Source organism: Polypterus senegalus, chromosome 18 (genome assembly GCF_016835505.1).
Source record: "Polypterus senegalus isolate Bchr_013 chromosome 18, ASM1683550v1, whole genome shotgun sequence".
NCBI lineage: Eukaryota > Metazoa > Chordata > Cladistia > Polypteriformes > Polypteridae > Polypterus > Polypterus senegalus.
Window position 1 is genome coordinate 85,455,229 of NC_053171.1, and position 21,180 is coordinate 85,476,408.

General features: G+C 34.9%; 1 protein-coding gene across 1 annotated transcript in view; it reads right to left on the reverse strand.

Moving 5' to 3' along the window:
* Window positions 1-1,017: 1,017 nt before the first annotated feature.
* LOC120518557 (F-box only protein 33) overlaps window positions 1,018-21,180 on the reverse strand; it is a 34,624-nt gene continuing 14,461 nt past the window's right edge. Inside the window, exons 2-4 of the mRNA XM_039741415.1 lie at window positions 16,607-16,717; window positions 7,774-8,456; window positions 1,018-4,254 (exon numbers count right to left, since the gene is read on the reverse strand). Of these exons, the coding sequence (XP_039597349.1) occupies window positions 3,986-4,254; window positions 7,774-8,456; window positions 16,607-16,717 (1,063 nt within the window). The 3' untranslated portion in view covers window positions 1,018-3,985. The remainder of the gene's footprint in view (window positions 4,255-7,773; window positions 8,457-16,606; window positions 16,718-21,180) is intronic.

Genomic DNA, 21,180 nt, shown 5'->3' on the forward strand with positions numbered 1-21,180 from the left:
CATTTTCTTCACTATTACTGTCATGGCTCCATGTGTGCTCAAGTGGGTCAACAATGTCTCCAGAGTTTTTTATTGTGATTTTGGATTCTTTGCACCAGACAGTAAAAGCAAGAATGCTGTACACAATACTAACAACAGTTATGTACTAAATGTGGTAAATTTAAATAATTTGCAATTACCTTTCCATCTTTTTCCACAAGGCAATGCTGGTTAACACAGTTATTAAACCAATCAGACATCCATCCATCCATTTTCCAACCCGCTGAATCCGAACAATGTAAAGAAAAAGTAAATAAAAAAACAGCAAATCATTTTTTTAAATGCTTTATTCACTGATTAAAAAGAAATTGCATTCAACATAAACCATTCAGCTTTACACCAAACATTCGGCTGGTTTGCCTTACCCATATCTGTCAGTTATTTCTTCTTTATAAGAATCTGATTGCTCATTAGATAAAATTTTACCACATCTGGCATGTTCACAACTGTGCCAGTGGATTCACGTTGCTGATGTACATATAAAACCCGAACGCTATGTGCTCACTGGAGACAAAAATACAGACAGTGCACACCTGTCAAAATATTAAACATTACGATGGTAAAACCATTTCTGTAAAACAACACACTTATAAACTTTTTTTCTCATGTTCATAAATAGAATCTGGACATTTGGTATATGCATATATATATATATATATATATATATATATATATATATATATATATATATACATACACAGAATTATTAATGGTATACTTTGTATGTATATGCAAATTAACATTATATATAAATATATATAGACACAAATATATACATACATATATATGTCAGCACACATGCACACACATATATGTATTTACAAATATAGTGTGTGTACATATATATATATATATATATATATATATATATATATATACACACATATATATATATATACATTATATATATACATATATACATATATATATATACATATATATACATACATACACACATATACACACATACATAGATAAGATGCATATATAGATATAATATAAGAAGTTTATAAGGTAGCAGCCAGGTCTTAGCACTGCTGTTACCCACGGTGGCCACTTTATGATTTAATTATTGCAAACTGTCCTGATTTATTTAAACAAAAAATGCACAACATTCGTACCACTTAAAACTGGGGTCAGCTGGCAAGTCTCACAGAGACCACGTCTGTACCCGCGGTTGCCCCTGAAACTAAATTGGCTTCCGAAGCATCAAGATTTTAAAATAATAAGGCCAAGAATCACTGAAGATAACATTTTTAACTAGTTCTCATTTTTGTTCTTTTTTTCTTAATCATGCCCATTCCCTCAAAACAAAACAAAAAAATAAATAAATAAAAATAAAACTTTGTAAGAGATACTTTTTGTATGCATTCTTCTTGCATAGTTTAACATTTTGTTCTTCTATTATACCTAATGCATGACCGTCTAAGCCATAGAAGGACCGTGAACACAGAGATCATTCCAATATGCTGAGAAAAGGAAGCATCTTTAGGGTTCCCTCTTTCACATTAATACTATTTTTAAGGCTTGCGTGTCACACCCTGACACAAGGTGAAACTGGAAATATTCTGGGTAGAATAAATGGTTGCAAACATCTTCCGTTTGTTGTTAAAAACGTGCAAAGCCGTTTTCTTTAAAAACCTGTTGATTAAGAATGCATATATTGTCTTACAAAGTTTTCTGCACTAAACAAATGACCCATATGCTGAGAATGTATGGGCTGCCTGCTTTTGAAGGCAATCTGTCACTTTACACTAAAGCTGTGAATCTTAACAGTGAGAAGTAAATCTTACCCCACCCTCAAAAAAATAAAAATCAGCCCACCCCTTTCAAAAATAAATGGGTTGTTTTGGACCCCTATGAATATGCACAAAAATTTTTTTTTTGTAAATGGAGACATTTGGCCTTTCAACTCCCCAGTGGAATGTTCCTTAACATTTCATAGCAGCTTACAGTTTTGATAGAATCAACTTTTTCAGTAATTACATTCACTCTTCACAGTGAAACAGGTGCATTGTTAAAGAGTTTTTAAGTTGTTGACCGAGCCACAGCACAGCTGTGTACCACACAGGTCGAACTTCGACTTTTTAAGTATGTAAATCTAGTAGTTCTATACCTTGGCCGACCAGCCATTGGTCTGCCCCTGCCAGCATGTGGGCACTTCAAAAGGTTTTGTTTTTTTCTCTTCTGTTCTTAGTTTTGTTTCTCTTATCTTTGGCAGCAGACACAGGTGCTGACAGAAGTAAAATCCAGTGACTTATTCAGAAGGGTATTTCATGACTAGCTTTCATTCAGAGGCCTGAGTAGCTAAATCACTCCTATCACTTAATGTAAAAATAATCCTGAGAGTAGCTGTTTCCCATCTTTCACTGGTAAGGAAGTGGTGCCTTCTGGTATTAAATCTGCGTTGCCCATAAGGCAAACCTCTAACCTAAGTGTATGCATATTCCAACATAAAAAAAAAATACTACATATTTTCTATTCTCACAAAAAAAACTTTCAAATGCAATATTAAATAGAAACAGAGAAGTCATTATTACCTGTCACAAGTGCAGACTTTCTACGATCAAGCACAGCATGATCAATTAATTTGTGTTTACAAACTGCAATGAAGCATACATATACTGTTTCCACACTCAGGCTAGATGAATTAAAAGACTAGAGAAATACATATGTACGAGCACATAAATATGTAGCCGTTTTGTGAAACTTTGCTCTGGAGCACTGAAACTGGCATCTGATCCTTGCAAAGTAATTGAATATAACTATTATTACCAAGTGAGCATGTTTAGTGCAGATTTAAATCTGAGGAATGACTAGAGTTACCAAAAGCAGACAATTTTCAGACCTAGCATGTCGTCACCAATGTCTTACTCAAGCATCAATTGGGCCACGTGTTTATTCAACCAAAAGACACCAGCTGCAGGAAGAGAAGCCACTGACACCTTTAAGGACCATCAGACTACAGTACTGTCTTAAAATGACAGGGAATTTTCATTTAAAAGCAAAATTCCAAACCATGCAGAAGTCAGGGATACCAGACCTGATGCACTGGTGTAGGACTAGGCATCTTAGAGATTAAAGTACGTAAGTGCAGGCTGTTCCACAATACAACATGCTTGACTGCTTTTCCCATTTTACCTTGACAATGCTTAGCACTTTAAAAAAAATCCTGGATGGATAATTTCTTTTCAAGATTCTAGTGTGTCTAAAAATCTCAAAAACTGAAATCCATGGCAACATCATTTTAGGAAAAAAAGACTTACAATTTACTTCCTAAATCTCTCAATACTCAACATTATTTGTTGTGACTTCAGGCAAGAAGAGAAAGAGGGAGAAAGACAAAGAAAAAAAAACAAAACAAAAGCATGATCCCTCGACCTAGTTCTAGACAAGGTACTAATGTAGCCTGCCAGTTTTAAAATTCTAAACAAAGGATGTCTCAGAATGATAGGGAGAAGCTGATCCAATTTATAGATTGTTGTGCCTTTGGTAACATGATTAAAAGACAGCCAAAGAACAAATGCCAGACCCAGCCATCTTGCAAATTATTAAAACAATAAAATTTTTGCAGTCAAAGGTCTTCTACATTTTTGCTTAATCAGCAGAGAAAGAAGAGATGATGAGCTCCATTACCATAAAGCTTATAATAAAAGAAAAAGAGGAAAAAAAAGGCCTGGATACATTTGTCTTGGGGATACTTGGTAAGCTGGCAAAGACAATACTTTCTCCCACTTCTATTCACAAGTTACTAAACCAACACCCAATGATAATCTCTAATTGAGAAGCAAGATATATAGCTACAGAGCTAATACTGATAAAACACTGCACATTTAAACAGGTTAGCCGAGACTACAGGAAGTAAGATCATTGTACTCACAAATTAAAAGAGGGGAGAGGGGAGGAAAAAAAAATACACTAAAGAATTATAATGAGACTCCCATGCCTACATGCCCTCACTAAAGCGTTGCATCTCCCTGTAAAAGTGCTGTGTTGGTTCACTCAGAACAACGCTTGTGTCCACCGTAGGGTGCCATGGCCGTCCCAGCCCAGAGGAAACCTCCTCAATCAGGTTATGGATGGGATCCTCTTCTTGAAATAGCAGATGCTGATCTTGGTCAAAATCAATGCTCTCTTCAGATACTGCCAAGACCTTCAGATTAGAACCACGGAGACGTGAGATGGCAATCAAATTATGAGCCCAAACAGTGTAACCTGCAGACAAAATAAAGCACTTTTTTACAAAAGTATAATTATAACATTGAATCAATTCAAAACAATAACACCAGGTAAACCACATGCAAAAGAGAAAAAATGTAAGAGAGGAGAAAATAATATTAAATAACTACTGTGCACCTCCTTACATGATAGGTAATGAACATATGACTGACCACTTTGTTTCAGAAAGTCACTTAGTTTCTGTCACACTATGGTGAGTGTTAGAACTGAATAACCACTGACATTGATAATATGTCTTTCGTGGAGGTTATAGCAGAAATTATAGCAAAAAATGGACTACATTATGTGCAAATTAGCATAAAACAAAATAAAAACCCTTCACATAAACTCTTATAAGAAATTTTATGCTAGGCAAAAAACATTCAGATAACAACTAATTCAAAACAAGAGACATTTATACATAACAAGTGAATAATTGACTATGATGGACTGGTTCTATGTTATGGCCACTTTCACCCTGAACTGAATTAAGAAGGTTTGATAACCTTGCATTACTTTTATTGGACCTATGAAGCTTGATATTAGAGGTAAGAGTTACTTATTCATGCCCAACATAAGAAACAAGTTTTAAATTACTCCACATTTGTATTGTGTTTAACATTACATGCATTCTGTGCCAAAAAATAAAGGACTACATTCAGAAACATTTACTGAATTTACACTAGTAAAGTAGTATATACGAAGAACAAGGTAAACCACATGCCAGTCACACTCCAGAAATACTACAATAACATCAAAATTAGGGAAGCACTAATGCCATTTTTACAGGCTGATACCAAATCTTGATATATACTTTTATTACGAAGAAAAAATGATGTTACACTTTCAACAAAAAAAATGAGTAATACAATTTTATTTAATAAGTCATAGTGAATGAAAGTTATGTTTTTGGTTTCAGAAAAAATAAACATTTATTAATTTAATGATATTCATTAAAATAGCCAAAAATAGATACAAACTCTTTAAAAAACTTACAATTTCAATTAAAAAAAGAATTGAAGTATATCTGCAATTCTAAGCTCCTGAAATGAATTTCTAGCCTTATTAAGCTTTCAAATATTAGTAGCAGGTTCTTTTAAAAACAAAATGGTAATATTTCAGCTCTATCACAGTTTAGCCTGTTTTTACAGCATCCATAACTCTTAAGGTTGTACTGAAAGGTCCTTCAGTGAACACAGAAGATTTTGTGCTAAAGTAGCCAAGGAAAGGAATCAAACTATATCCCTTGCATAATAGTGGAAACAGCATATTTGAAGTTAAACTGGTACAAAGTTAAAGATGGCAAAAGCAAACTATATGGGGGTTTGAAGCATCAAGGGGTGACAAGTGCAAAATTCAGGGCAGCAGCAAATCAGTTCATACATATTGCACATGGAAAATAAAAAGAGGATTGCATACATTATTTTTAATATTACATGTTATTTTTTTATTTTGTAATTAGCAGTCATTGCCTCATTAGTGGCACTGCTACATGAAGTATACATCCAGCCCGAACCAGACTATGCATCTTGCAACACAGGTAAGTCTTCCAGCAAATGACACAGAGTGCCAAAATGATAAAAGTAATTGAGCAATCTAGATGATATAGTAAATTGGAAAGCAAATTAAATTATAGTCTGAATGACCTGATCATCTTACGCAGTAAAGAATGGTGTTTTTTAAAATATTATCATTTACTCATTTTATGGATGCATATTTGAAGCCTGGTTTGTGCAGGAGACACTACATCTGTTTGATTTTCAGCTGCATGAATTTGTTGGCTGCAGTTCTCCTTACATAAGCTGAATAACTTCAATATTAAGTAGAATACTTTGCAAATGTATTACTATCTCCTTTTGCGAGTGTTCTGTTCTTTGATCTGAGGCCTTGTAAGCATTAACGCTGAAGGTGAAAATAAGGGAAGCAATGCAATGAATGATTGAAGCATCAAGCACAGTCACTGACCCAAAGGCCTGAACAGCCATATGCATAATTTGTTCTAACACAGCTTGATTAAAACTTTATCAAATTGGTTCATTTTCTCCATGTACTACAAAATTCAGTTCAGACAAATAAAATCCTTCAAACCAAGAAAATGAGATTAATTGTTACTTAGGGAAATAGTTTGTTTAACAGAAAAGGGATTCCACATTTACAGCATATAGGCAAGCATACTGGAAACATTCACTTAATGAACAAGAACGAATGAATTCCTCATTGAGGAATAAAAAAATGTATGCAGACCTTGACCTTGGGCCTTGCCTGTTACTGGAGGCTTTCTGGGCAATTATTTACCGAGTGGTTTCAAAATGTCATTATTTTGTCTTCACCCAATCAAAAACCTTCTTTTCTATTTAGAGGACAAATTAATAAAGTTCCTCTACCTACTTATAATCACCATTCTCCCATTTACATTAACAAGTTGGACACGTGCAATTTAACACAAGCAACACATTCCCTTTAAAGCAGGGGTTACCAAAAGTTTGTTTTTTTTATGTAAAGTCATGGACATCCCTGATGCTGCAAAGTAGATCATGACCTTGGAGCTTGGTTACTGCTAATATTCAAAATCATTCTGTGTGATTACTGATAGTAGACCAATTACAAAGCAAAAATTTTAACTACAGCAAGCTATTTGATGTGTATGTGATCATCTTGTCTTGTGACATCTCTAGGCAAAGGATTAATGATTGCTTTTTGGAGTACTACTATTTATTTTTTTTTTAACGTTAAGTACTATATTCTTACTATACAGTTACATATAAATTCAGATTAAAAAATATGAGAAAAATAACCCAAAAGTTATAACTTCAGGTCAAAAAACAGGAAAATAACTCACAAATTTTTCCAAGTCAATGTTAATGCAGAGTCTGCCATATGGTGTTACACTTTTGCTTCATGGTTCAGCCTCTGCTTGCATTTATTTTTTTATGGATGGACAAAGGTTGTCTAACATTGGCAATGCTGTCCAAAACAAAGGCTTCTCTTTGTTTAATTTTATAAACACTAAAATGTTACATATGCTTATTACTAATAATTAAAGTTTCTCATTGTACAGTACATTCTTTTGTATTAAGTCTCACAATTTATAAAACTGTTCTAAAAATGATGGCAAATCAAACAAGTATACCATAACTAAATAGACTGTTACATTGTCTGGCCAGACCTGACGGACAGAAGAGGAGAGACACGCTTTGCAGACTGCTCATGTGAAGGAGGAAAGATAGCTCTCACCTGTTAAGATGCTGTCTTTCACAAAACCCTGTCTGTCTTGGTATATGTTTGTTGAGTAGTCTCACATCCTTGTATGAATCAGCTCGGAGAGATGCGGTGAACACAGAGGGGATAACAGAGTGGAGTCTAAAATACTGGTATGTATCACATGTATCAGTGTGGCAGCCAATTTGACTTTTTTCTCTAACAATTTTTGACTTTCAGCTGAATATTTGAGAAGCATCTGTGTGCAACTATTTTAAAACAGGAAAAAAGGTAAATGGAGGGATACAATAATCTTACCATGAATGACCAGGACAGACAGCCGTGTGCACCTCCATGCAAGGATAACTAATGGGTCTTCATTTCGGCTGTCACTCAGATCAGGAAAGCCAGTGTCATCCCTCTCCATCAAGTCTCGCATTAAAATGAAATGGGTGAGAGTTTTGAGGTACTGCCGCGATATGAGATCCACAACTGCTTCCGAAGTGCAAGTCGAATAACTGTCAAAATGGATTCTCTCCAGTGGGAGGCTGGGCTTCAACACACTCAAAAGATCTTGACTGCGTACATCAAGTGCCATAATGTACACTCGCAAGTTAGCGCTGTGGCGGACAAGCACCTGCCAATCCTTCTCGCTGGGTGTGACATCAAGAGGCTTGTTAGGCAGGGCTGTGCTGTTAAGCAATAGAGAAAGTCGATGCAAAGGCAAATGGTCACTTGTGGAGAGGATTCGACACATCTCGGAGGTGAAATCACAGAAGTCCAAGGCCAGGGAACGCAGGTTATGGAGGCGATGTACTTCAATGCAAGGAATAAGCGATGGAATTTGATTGTCCAACAGGCTAAGGTGTTCCAGAGTATTGGCACTAAGATTAGACATTGCAGACAGGGAATTGGGTGTTACCATTCCCAGCATAAATGCTGAAGACAGCCATTTCAACTGCCGGCTGTTGGCCAGAATCTCTTCAAACAGCTGTTTTATCCTGGAACAAAGGAGTAGCAGATAAAAGATATTTACTAAACGTAATCTATAGAAAAAAAATCTCAATTACTACATCAAAACTATTAAAAAACAAACTTTTAAATTTGTTGACTATACTGCAATTTAAATTGTTTTAACAACAGTTATTCACACCTTTCAGAGACCTTAGTGAGTTTGCTTTTTTTTTTGTTTTGTTTGGAAAACACATGGATGAATCTTACCACTTAACCATACTTAAAGAACTAAAACATTTTTGGCTTGATGTATCCCAATCCACTGTTTGGTTGTTATTCTCGGTTTAAAATGCAGAGCTAAAAGGCAAACAAAAAAGCTAAAAAACTTTATAGATCACTTGGTTAATGATTTACTAATTAGACTCCTGTTTTCCCAGAACAATAGCCATAGTATCAGTAAAAAAAGTTAACCGATTTCTATATCCACAATCTAAACCATCTTGGCATAATCTGTTTTGTCCCATTTTCCTGCTAGCTTCTACTCTCTGTACTTATGACGTAGTCACTCAAAGAAAGTAATCTGTTACAAATTGCTAATTACTGCTCTCAGTTTTTAACAGAACTATTTTACTCATTACTTCCTGGAAAAATTAATCTTTTTACCAATTACTTTACTTTTACGTTACAGCCTAAACCCATTCAAATACATATTGTTTGAAAAGTACAAGGATGACATTAAAATATCCTTTCAGTATGTTAATAATAAAGAAATATATACTAATAAAAGGCAAAGCCCTCACTGACTAACTCACTCACTCACTGACTCATCACTAATTCTCCAAGTTCCCATGTAGGTGGAAGGCTGAAATTTGGCAGGCTCATTCCTTACAGCTTACTTACAAAAGTTGGGCAGGTTTAATTTCGAAATTCTACGCGTAATGGTCATAACTGGAAGCTATTTATCTCCATATACTGTAATGGAGTTGAGCTGGATGGCCGTGGGGGGCAGAGTTTCGTATGACATCATCACACCTCCCACATAATCACGTGAACTGACTATCAATGCAGTACGTAGAAAACCAGGAAGAGCTCAAAAAAGCGCTGAAGAAAACATGCATTATATAATTGAGAAGGCAGCGAAACAATAAGAAGCGAGCGAGTGACACATATACAACCATATTCATGAGTGCTGCTACTTCGGAAACAAAGCACGGTGTAAATTTAAAGTTTAAATTAAGTTCATAGACAGGCTGCCGCTGGCGTTTGTAATTTAGTGCCTGCCCATATAAGGCCATCTGTCAGCGGCAATCCAATAGAAACACTGCCGCTAAATATTCACCAGTGAAGGACTGTGCTTATGCAGAGGAAGATGAGATGGTCAGGGTGGTGTTTGGCACAAATTCAGCGAAACTGCGAGAGAAAGTTTTAAGTGCCGGATCTTCGCTAACATTACATACAGCCATGAACATCGCACAAGATGGCACCAGCACAGCTGGGAACCTTCGATGCATGAACACCAAGCGGCTCATGTGAATTGACGCAGTGCACAGACAAAAAGCAACAGTTCCAAAGAGTGCTGAACAAAAAACGAATTACACAATTGAGAAGGCAGCAAAAAAATATGAAGCGTCTGATACATACAAGCATATTCATAAGTGAAGCTACTGCGGAAACAAAGCACACGGTGGAAAAAGTCAATGTCCCGCTAAAGGAAGAGTATAAAAAAAAAAAAAACCTGTGCATGCAGTGTGTCACATCTCAGATAAAGAGGAAGACGAGCTGTTTATTGATGGAACGAAAGAAACGAATCGATGAATGAAACCTGTTATCTTTACGATTGACAAACACGGAATGTAACGAACACAACACATCCTACAAATATGAACCTGATTGAAAGAAATAATGATAATCAAATCCTTGATGACAGCAACACTCAATAACACTCACAAAACAATTACTGTATATTGACAATGATGTTACGTTATTTTTAAAATGTTCCCTTTTCTTTTTCAGAACTTCTTTAACACACTACTTCTCCACTGCGATACGCGGGTATATATACAGTATATATATGTATATATATATACCCCAATCAACATACTCTCAAACAGACAAGCCACACGCCGTGGCGCAATTGCAAGAGGCCCTCTTGCGCCGACATTCGAGGTTCGATTCCCGAGAGGGGATGCACTGAGTATGTACGCACGCTTCTCGATTCATTTTACCCTCGCATCCCCTTGGTTTGAGACGTATGAAAAAATATGCGGTTAACGCAGAATCATGTTACGTTATTTTGAAAATGTTTCCTTTTCTTGGCACAAGCACAGCTGAAAAGCTTCGATGCATGTACTCCATAATGCGTTAAAAAAAATAACACATTTAATCACACTTTCAATTCCAAGCAAAGGGGAACTTTTGTCAATGCATGATTTCCTGGTACATCGATTACACTGATGCACACATCACAACTACAAAAATGTTAAAGTCGGAATAAAGCGCGTTCCTACGACTGATAGGAGGAAAATTTCATTTCAAAAGACTACCCGACGTAAGCCTTGATAAAAGCATGGTTTTGTGCACACTGAAAAGCAAGCAAAATTAGATGATATTAAAGAAAGCGGACTTTGTGGCTCTTACTGGGGATCATTGGACTTCCGTGACCGTTAGTAATTCTAATTACATCTAATTACAAAATGTTCAATGATCACACTGTTTTAGCCTAGTGTACAAAATAATATTGGCTAAGGTTACTCAGAGTTTAAAGATTAAGCTGGTCAAATTACCTTTTATGTTTCTGACTTATTTTTTTAAGAAGAAAAACTGCACTTTATGTTGAAATTTTGGTTGTTATTATTGTAGAGAAAAGCCAAGCAAAATGACACCTTTTATTGGCTAACTAAAAAGATTACAATATGCAAGCTTTCGAGGCAACTCAGGCCCCTTCTTCAGGCAAGATGTAATCAACATCTATTATTATTTAAAGACAATACCATTCTGAACATGTACTTAAAGTAATTAAAATACCACTTTATTTTTAAGTCTGCCCAATTTTAGCCATGGAAGATATTTTTGTTTCTGTTTTGAATTGAAATGCAGTTTAAAAGCATTTTTTTTTCCAGAAATTAAAAGAGCTTGAGTTTACAATATTCATGTCCATGTCTATTATTTGATTCTGTCGCCCACTATAACCCTTTTAAATAAATAAAAAAAGCATTTGCGATTTGGGGCAAATTTTCATGTGTGATTACATACGATCAATCAAGATTAATTATTACACAGCCTCTAATTAATTAGATTAATTTTTTTAATCGAATCCCATCCCTAATATATATATATATGTAGATATATATATGTAGATTTGTATATATGTGTATATACAAGTATATATGTAGATATTTATATGTATATATATTTATGTTTATATATATATGTTTAAATGTGTGTGTGTGTATATATATATATATATATATATATATATATGCCAGCAACACTCATGACAATGACAACACAATTACATTGACAATCATGTTACGTTATTTTCAAAATGTTTCCTTTTCTTTTTCATTACTTCTTTAACACACAACTTCTCCGCTGCGAAGCACGGGTATTCTGCTAGTAACCAATAATGCTGAAAGCGAATTCAGCAGTTAAACTACATGACTTACATTAACACAGTATCAATTCAAACATATGAGCCATCAGGTCTTTACTTCACAAAAAGAATTTGTAATAAAAAAACTTAAAACATAAATTATTACAAATAAGAATGACTTAACCATTTGCACATTTGTAAAGACAGAATTGGTATGCAGTAAAATTAATGCTAATATAATAGCCAGCAAACAAGTGGACCTATTGATCTGATCAGGTAGTTACAGCTACCTGCAGTACTCTTTGCACAACACATATTGTTTAACACTGATTTTCGTTCTCTATTGGAGCGAAGGTGGGCTAAATGATATATTCAGGGGTGCACAGGGACTTGGTGGTGGTATTTGAACTGGTAAACTTATTTTCATGTCAAATATTTAGTAAATATGCCTCACTGCTGGCCAAGAACATGCAATTAAGGAAAATAAGCTTTAAAAGGAACTCATTTTCTAATAGCAAAACCGTACAGATGGCCATATTTTGAATCATAAACTAAAGAGCAAAGTACCTATCAAAGCTTAAATAAAACTTATGTAAACTATTAAACTGTGAACCATTAAAATGAATTACTTTGTGTGTTTGTGTTTTTCATGATTTATAATGAAGGCTAATAGTGTAAATCTGTATTTTATTACAGGTGACAATCTATGCATATATTTTTAATGACTGACAATAGGACTGCCAGATTTTCATTAGTTATTTTCAACCCAGCGCTAATTATTGAGGTAACTGGCTGACAGGTGTTCCCTGCTGCATTGATCTTGCACATATTAAAACGTTTTCTGTTTTTTTTTTATTTTGGTCATATTCAAACAAGGAAATATGAAGTTTGCTTTCTCAGCTATATCTAACAGACATAAATAAAACACACAGAGACAAACAGGTTAAATGTGACACAAAAAAACAACAGTATTTTGTTAACTGCTTCTAACATACAGAAAGAAAGTTTTTACCTAAAAGAATTATGCAATACATATAAAACACTATATACTCCCAAAATTATTTTTGTTGATATTATTAAAAAGATGAATGGTACTAGGGAGGAAGGGCTTTCTGGAGTGGTTTACAGGGGTCTCAAAAATAACTATCCTGCCTGATTTACTTAAGGAAAGTTCTGCATGTAGTGTGCATCTTGTCAAAAGCAGAGATGATTTCCAGTTTTTTTCAGTATTGCCCTCTGACACAAACACAACAGTCCCGTGATTACAAAGTGCTGGGTTTAGCCTTTGATCACAACCTATAAACATGGGCAAATGATCTTGTTAAGTATCACTTAAGAATCCTCATATACCAATCTCTGCAAAAGTTTGGACACCCCAAATTATAAATTATGTGAACAAAGCAAAAAATAATAACTACATTTCATACAAATATAAACATACAGTTTTATTTGATGTAGTGAAAAATTCTAAAATAAATGAATAGAAGAGTTAAGTGTGGCATTGCTAAAGTTTAGGCACTCTTTCAGGAATACAACATCAGAATTTATTAGGTTGTTAGTCTGGTCAACAACTATTAGACAATAAGAATTCCAGAGCCTAATACATTATTTGACTCTTCAAACATTGTTCGGCAATTAAAGGTTAAGTTTGGTGTGGGCATGTATTTTTTTTTTTAAAGTCAAACCTCACATTAACGGTATAAATTAATTTGGCACATAAAATTGCATTCTAAAGTGAAGCATATTTTATAAATTTTTAAAATATAGCTAGCCTGCTCTTGCATTTTATAATGGAGCTTAGGGGCACCATGGTCCAAAACCCATTAAAACTTACTGAATACGTCCATATTTCAAGTCAAAAATATTACTAAGTATTGATCAGTTTCTTGATATTGCTCACATATTACAAAATAGTGTATCCATATTGTTTTAAGAAGGAAAAAAAAGGCAAAACATTTTTTGAGACTCAACCATTTTAAAAGGAAACCAGCTGTGCACTTCACTTGTTCACTGTTCATGTTCCTCAACCTTCCGCAACCTTTCATGGCCAGTGGCATGGATTCAGCTCAAAAACTCATTGCCACGTGTCATTATTGAATGCTGATCCCCAGATGTGAATTGCTGTCTCAATTTTGTTGACAGCTAAGCAATAATACCTGAAAAAAGTCATAATTACGCTCACTAACATTCTTTCACTATATAGAATCAGATTTTGTTGTTTTAGAAAGTTATAGCCTGCTACCACTGGTATGATAATGAATGTGTATGCTTCGGTGGTCCAGAAAAAGAAAGACTGGACATGTGTGTAGCATGCCATTAAGTGAATAAATGTAATACAGAAGTTAAATTTAATCAGTCTGTAGTTTATTACAGTTGCTTTAGGATAGAGGGATAAAAGCAGTCTTTCTTGCCTCACAGAACTAGGTTCCTCATGGAGTTGACATGTTCTCCCTGTAAATGTATGGATTAATTGGTATCAGTGTGCCAGTGAGTTTAATCACTCAAAAACATTGTTCTCAATCAATTCTTTTATAAAAATATCCTCAGAATACTCTATAAAATTTAATAATTGGTATGGTATAATAATTGGACACATCAGTCTGTTTCAACATAGTTGGGCTCTATCACACACTCAAATAAAAAAGGCAGTGTATTTTTACTGTAAAAAATTGCAATGTGCCGGTGGCTTGACTCCTTCAAAAATCTAAGACTTTTACTAAAAATACAGATAAAAAATAAAAGATAAAAAAATAAAGATTTGTTTGGAGAAACAAAGAGCAGCATTTAAAGAAAAGAACACCGTGACAAATGTTAAGTACAGAGGTGGACATACAATTGTAAAGCATAATATGGCAGCTAGTGACACAGGAAATGTTGTACAAGTACAGGGAAGAATGATTTCCTCCAAACATTTAGAAATCCTTAAGGAAAATGTCGGACAGAGAACTGAAGATGAAAAAGGATGGTTTCTACAAGACAACAATTTAAAACATACCAAAATATCTACAATGAAGTACCTCAAGAAATACAAGATGAAAATTTTGAAATTGACTATGCAGTCCATAGACTTGAGCATTATTAAAAATCTGTGGGTACATCTTAAATATGCGGTGATGGCTCAAGAATATCTCACAACTGAAACTGATCTGTGGAGGGATAAACGGAGAAAAATTCCAAAACAAGAATTTAAAATTCATAGCTGGACACAAAAAACATTAGCAAGCTGTGATTTTTCACAAAGGTGATGTTAGTAAGTTTGAACTCTTTATTAAGTACTGACTTAATAAGGTGCCCCAGCTTTTACAAAAGGCACAATATTTTGTTTACATTTTTTAATTTCATCAGATATATATTAACTGTTGCTAACACTTTCATAAAAATACCATGGTTTTAGCTTGCTGTTGAAGTTGTATTAACAATTTATTACTTCAAGTGTCAGCAACACAAGTCATCTGGCAAGCAGTGTCCAAACTTTTGCATGGAATTGTGTGTGTGTGGTGGATTTATCCTTTTATCACAACTTGTAGTAGTATAATCATGTGGTAATTTGTTTTCAAAGCAACATTTGTAAATTTTTGTTCATGTGTATAACAGATGATATACTCTGCTACCTTTCTATAATGTTATTTTGAGCCTGTTACAACTGATCACCTGAAATAAATAGCTTGAGAGCTACAAAAAATATTTTAGCTAAAGGAACACAATATTGGATGTGGAGGCCAACATGACACAACGGAGTCTGCTATGTAAAAACTGACACATGCATATACACTAGAAGAAAAACAGATACAGTAGCAACTTCAGTTTAGCAATTTGAAATAAACAGAATCTCAGTCATATTATGTATTAATAATTCACAGTGGTAGCACTGAATCTGGATCCAGATATGGAACACTATGGCCCCAGCCATTCTAAACACACTAAGTAACACAAAACTCCCACAAAGCTAATTTCAATTCAAATTAGGAAGTATTTATTTTGCTGAAAATGAAGAAATCAAAATATGCCTCCTAAACAATAAGAAAAATGACCAAAGCAAAGGCTTACTAAAGCACAACAATGGAGGTATTGCCACTAAATATTACGCTACCGGTCACCTCAGTTTTTCCAGTTCTTCAAATTTAATCAGCTGGAAATAAATGAATGACCTAAATTGGTGAGAAGGTAAGCAGTAAACTGCCAGAGGTTTAAATTTAAAGTTTAGGTTAGCAAAAACTGAGAAAAAAGGAAATATCAGAATAAAATAAATGGGCCTTCTTCAGGGCACAACTAATAGGTTACAACCTACAGATGTTATGCAGGAGTTAAAGTAAATGAAGCCTTGCAAGTTGAAGCAAACAATTTGCACAGGTGTCCCAACTTCTGTTGATTACTTAAAAACCCTCTGTCTGTAGAAAATGTCCAGGATACAAAAGTAATTTTTAAAAATAGACTGTACAACATTAGTTGACAGCTAGTTATTGGACTCTATTCCATTAATAGTAGAAATATTGTAGTTGTTGACCTTTAAGTACTTTACAAACTATTAAACAAATGAGGTTGTAATTTAAAATGTGCAAAAGGGTAAATCTGAAGAATATGTGAAAAGTTGTTTTTCTTTCTTACTCTTTGATTTTCTTTCCTTCTTGTTCACACTGGTTTAGTGGGATGTTGTCAACAATTCCCTCCTCATGCAGAATACACGTATCTCCATAGAGACTCAGTTTCTGGAGGTTTCTGTAATACAAAGCATTAATACACATTTATTTACACTTTTTTAATACTGAAAGGTATAATAAAGTAATAAAATAATACAAGGCTGTTAGTCTTACAAAGAATTACAATGAATTCTTAATTTAAAACAAAACTTGAACTAGAGCACTGTATATGCTCAGAACACATTTTCATCAGGAGTGGACAAATTGTAAATTAATATGGGAATTTTCTGGGAGTGCCAGCTTTGTAAACATGGGCCACCAGAAAGCATACCTAGACTACCAGCTTTATATAGTAGATGGAGGATTATCTGCATCTTTTTATAGCTATACTAGGGGGCTTCGCTCGCCAACCACTGTGTTTGGTTAATCGGATATACAATTTTCTTTTTTTTTTTCTTTGGAATTGTTTCAATTTCATTATTTGCACTTTTACTTTAAAGCTTCATTAAAAACAATATTTTTTGGAGACATATTGTGACAATGCAACGTATAACTGCCCGTGAGTGACTATTGTTTCTGTTTCTCTAATAAATAATCCAACTTTTTCTAATGTTTGCCCCTGTGATTTATTGATTGTCATAACAAAAGCTATTCTCACAGTAAACTGTAAACATTTTAACTCTTTGAGGGCTGAATATTTTTTCCAAAAAAAACATAGTTTCTGAAAAGCAATGGTTTCACACAGAAATCAACATAAAACGTCTGTTGCTGCATGCTGCGGCTGCCAGGTTGCCAAGAATACAGTATGTGGCAGACTTGTGGCATGGCTGGGACACGGTCACAGTGCATTGCAATCTGGTTTCTACCTCTTATCATTGTTAAGTGGCAATCCTCCCTGGCGAACATTGTCAGTACAACAATTAGCTGGGGACCAATTAGCTGAAGCTGGAACCTCACATTCGTTTTCAATCACTTGTATCAAAATCGGAGTACGACAAGTCATAGTTCAGTTTAGAGATAATAGGCAAAACATTGTCCACGGAGTATTTTGCTTGACGCATTCGCTTTGATCTCTCACCAGATGTCAGTGGCATTTTTGCCGTTGTTTGTGCTTTGCTACTCATGCGATCGCAGGAAATCTTGGTCAAACCAATGAATATGACTTTCCTTCAGGCAATGAGAGTCCAACTAAAACATAACAGTTGGCTTTGTCACAGTTTACAGTCCATTACTATCGTCAACTCCTCCTTTTGACAAAAGTCGACATCAGCCCTGAAAGAGTTAATACGAATGGCATATCACGATCTCCTCTGGTGTGTAATGTTATTCGCGGAATATATAAATTACCTTTCTTTTTGCCTGTTAAAATTTGCATCGCTTCTCCATGATCATAAATATACACCTGTCCGAATTGTGTATTCTTTGAAATTCAACTTGTCGTTGCTTTAACTGTTGCAGGACCACGGATTCTCATAGCGTATGGTCTATTATTGTGTAAATCCAAGTTTTGTGCATTGAATGATGCAAATGCGAAAAGACTTTGTTGTCTACTCTTAGCCTTTTATACCTGACCTCAATTTGTCTTGCTCTTTTTTCAATTACACCCGGTTCTGATGTTAATCACCATTTGTTTTGCGGTAATGCAATCTTTTCTTTGATACTGTAGCGAATGTCATGATAAAGTGTCACAAAAGTTTTACTTGAACAATCGCTGACTTCGTAACCCCAAACATAACTTTCTAGCACTTTCTCCAACCTCTCATCCTCCGCGTCACACACGGCCACCTTACCGCATCAATCAGTACCCCGCTATCAGTCTTCCGTGCTGTACTCCTCCCTCCCTCAATCGGAACGAACAGCCACTTAAAACCAAAAAGGCTGCAACCTGGCTGGGACACTGCAATACTTTCGAATTTTACTGGTTTCATATTCTGTACCTTTCTCTGCATGTGTATCGCACCATCGTTTGTTTGAGCCTTTCGAATTACACTGCTTTCATAATCTCTTATCTGCCTTTTTTTCTCTCCAACACCTTTGGGTCTCTATTCTCCGTATTGTCCTTATACGCTTTATATGTATTGAGAGCATAGGATCTGTGTGAACTAAGTGCTTTTACACAACTGACTGTTTTTTGATGGATTTGCGCTTATATGATATCTTTTGTAAGTAGGGCGTGTCTTGCAAGAATCTCATGTTCCACATCCCTGCGAGACGACCCTGGCACAGTCTCTTGGCACCAAGTCTCATGTTTACGGTTTCTGCGAGATGCTGCGTGGCAAGTGTCATTTGCTTCGCGGGTCTTTTAAATGTCTTTCGAGAACTCCCAAGAAGATCACGTATCGTCGCCTTGCTTTTGTTTTACTGGATTTCTTTTTATAATAGAGAGATTTAATTGTGAAGTTTTGTTGTATACAAGTGCATAACAATCTTCTACCACAATATAAACACAGCATCTTGGAAGTGAATATTTTATCAAATACATACTTTTTAAGGGATCATTTAATGTTGCTTTGTGGTCTTTTTACCAATGTACAAAAAATATGTTATCAAAAATGAATTCAAGAACTACATTAATAATGTATTTGCAACTTCTGTTTTCAGACCTAATTTAAACCCCACCGATTTGTTTCTCTGTCAAAGGCATTACTGAAAGGCATTATGTCCTTTATAGCGTCAAACACCTTTAGTTGACTATGGCCAGTGAACTATGTTTAGGCCTGAAAAAGCATCTTCACACTCTGTAGTATTTGGACTAATACAAAGAGCATTTTCACTACGCCCAGTATACCCGTTAGCTGCTGAAAGTGCTCAACAGGTGATGGTAACACTCTTATTTTACGAGATTCCATTCTGTGACTTCATAATGCAAGATCATTTTCTAATGGAACATAGCACTCTGATTTCAAAAGGCTAATATCCATTTACTAAGGCTGAACACTAGAAAATTTGTGACAAGAGCTTTATTGGATCATTCAAGCCAACACATGTGATCAAAAAGCCCTGTCTTTTGAAAAGAGTTACTATAAGCATACTTCTTTGTTTCAAAGTTGTGATTTCATGAAATGTCTCAGCATTGCATAAGCATTTACTGGATATTGCCTGTCGACTAGTAAAAAGTCCATGTACAGCACAGTGCATTCTCTAACTTGGTTGTGATGCCGTCTTCTCCTTTTAGTCCTCACTACTTGGCGGAATATCCTCCACCGTTCTGTCAGTATTTGAAAAGTTATTTTCTAAGTATTTTTGTCATAATGCTGCTTGTAATTCTGAACTCTTTTACTTGTAACTGATATTGAAGCAGTAGTGAAATAATTTACCATTTCCTTTCCTCTTGCATTTTTTTTATTCCATAACAAAGTATGCATCAATTATTAGTTTATTTTTATGAGGGTAAATGGCAAGAGAATAGGATTGTCTTTTGGCATTCTAGGCCTCCCTGCCCCATATGCTTTACAGCTAACATTATTGTTTCCCTTGCTCGCTTAATATACTTGCTGCACAGCTTCAGTATATTGGCACCCAAGTAACCAACTGCTCCTCGAAATTCCCAATTTAGGGTGCATTGTGCTGCACCAGCTGTTAGAGAAAGAAACCCAAACCATTTTGCCACATCGGACATACTTTTTGCTTCACAACCAGTACTGATGCGTCAAGTATAAGCCAAGCATTAGACAGGGGTCATAGCAGCCTGGTACTCTGAAAGCAGCTATCTTTAAAAGTGTCAAATTAAGATCATACATGAAGAATTGGGTATTTATTTTAATCAAATTGTGATTAAGAAAATACTGAATGGACCAAAGATCCAAAACGTCTGGTAGTCCATTGGGCCTTATGAGTTTGTAGTTCAGTTGTCCAGAATTAAAAACTGGTAGTCCCACTGACTGTCTACTGATTTGTCAATCTCATTCATACTATACTAAAATTTCATGCACATAATATGCTTGACACAAGCAATAACAATAGACTAACAAAAGACAATCAAAAAATTAATACAATCACTTCTAGTCTTAAGTATACAATAAACACATATGCACAGAACATCAAATACCAGTTACGTTTAACAGAAGGCTTATTGTCATCATTATTGAACATTATAGACTAAAAACAACTTGGTACCCATTTCCATTTTCTCACAAGGCTACTTTTATGAGACATTTTTTTCAGTTTCTTAAGATTACAAGAGCAAATACTAATCGGCATTGAAATTCTGCGAATGGGGTAATTATGCAAACTCTGTTAAGAAAACAAAAGTGCTGGGTATGTAAATGAAGAGCATACTAAAGCTTCAAAAAAGCCCTATTACTCATCTTCACAAAGTAATTATTTTTGTGACATTTCTTCAGTTTTAGTTTATGCTAGCATTTTTGTTTTACTGTATTATACATTGGTACTGTATTAATTAACTGATGAACTGTTCTTAGAACTGCCTTGTTTCTCTCTCAATTACATCTGAAAACAATTACCATAACAGAAAGGTTAAATGCATTAGCTGAATGCATGTCACTAAATCTATCTATCTAATGTCACATGGTGGTCAGATGT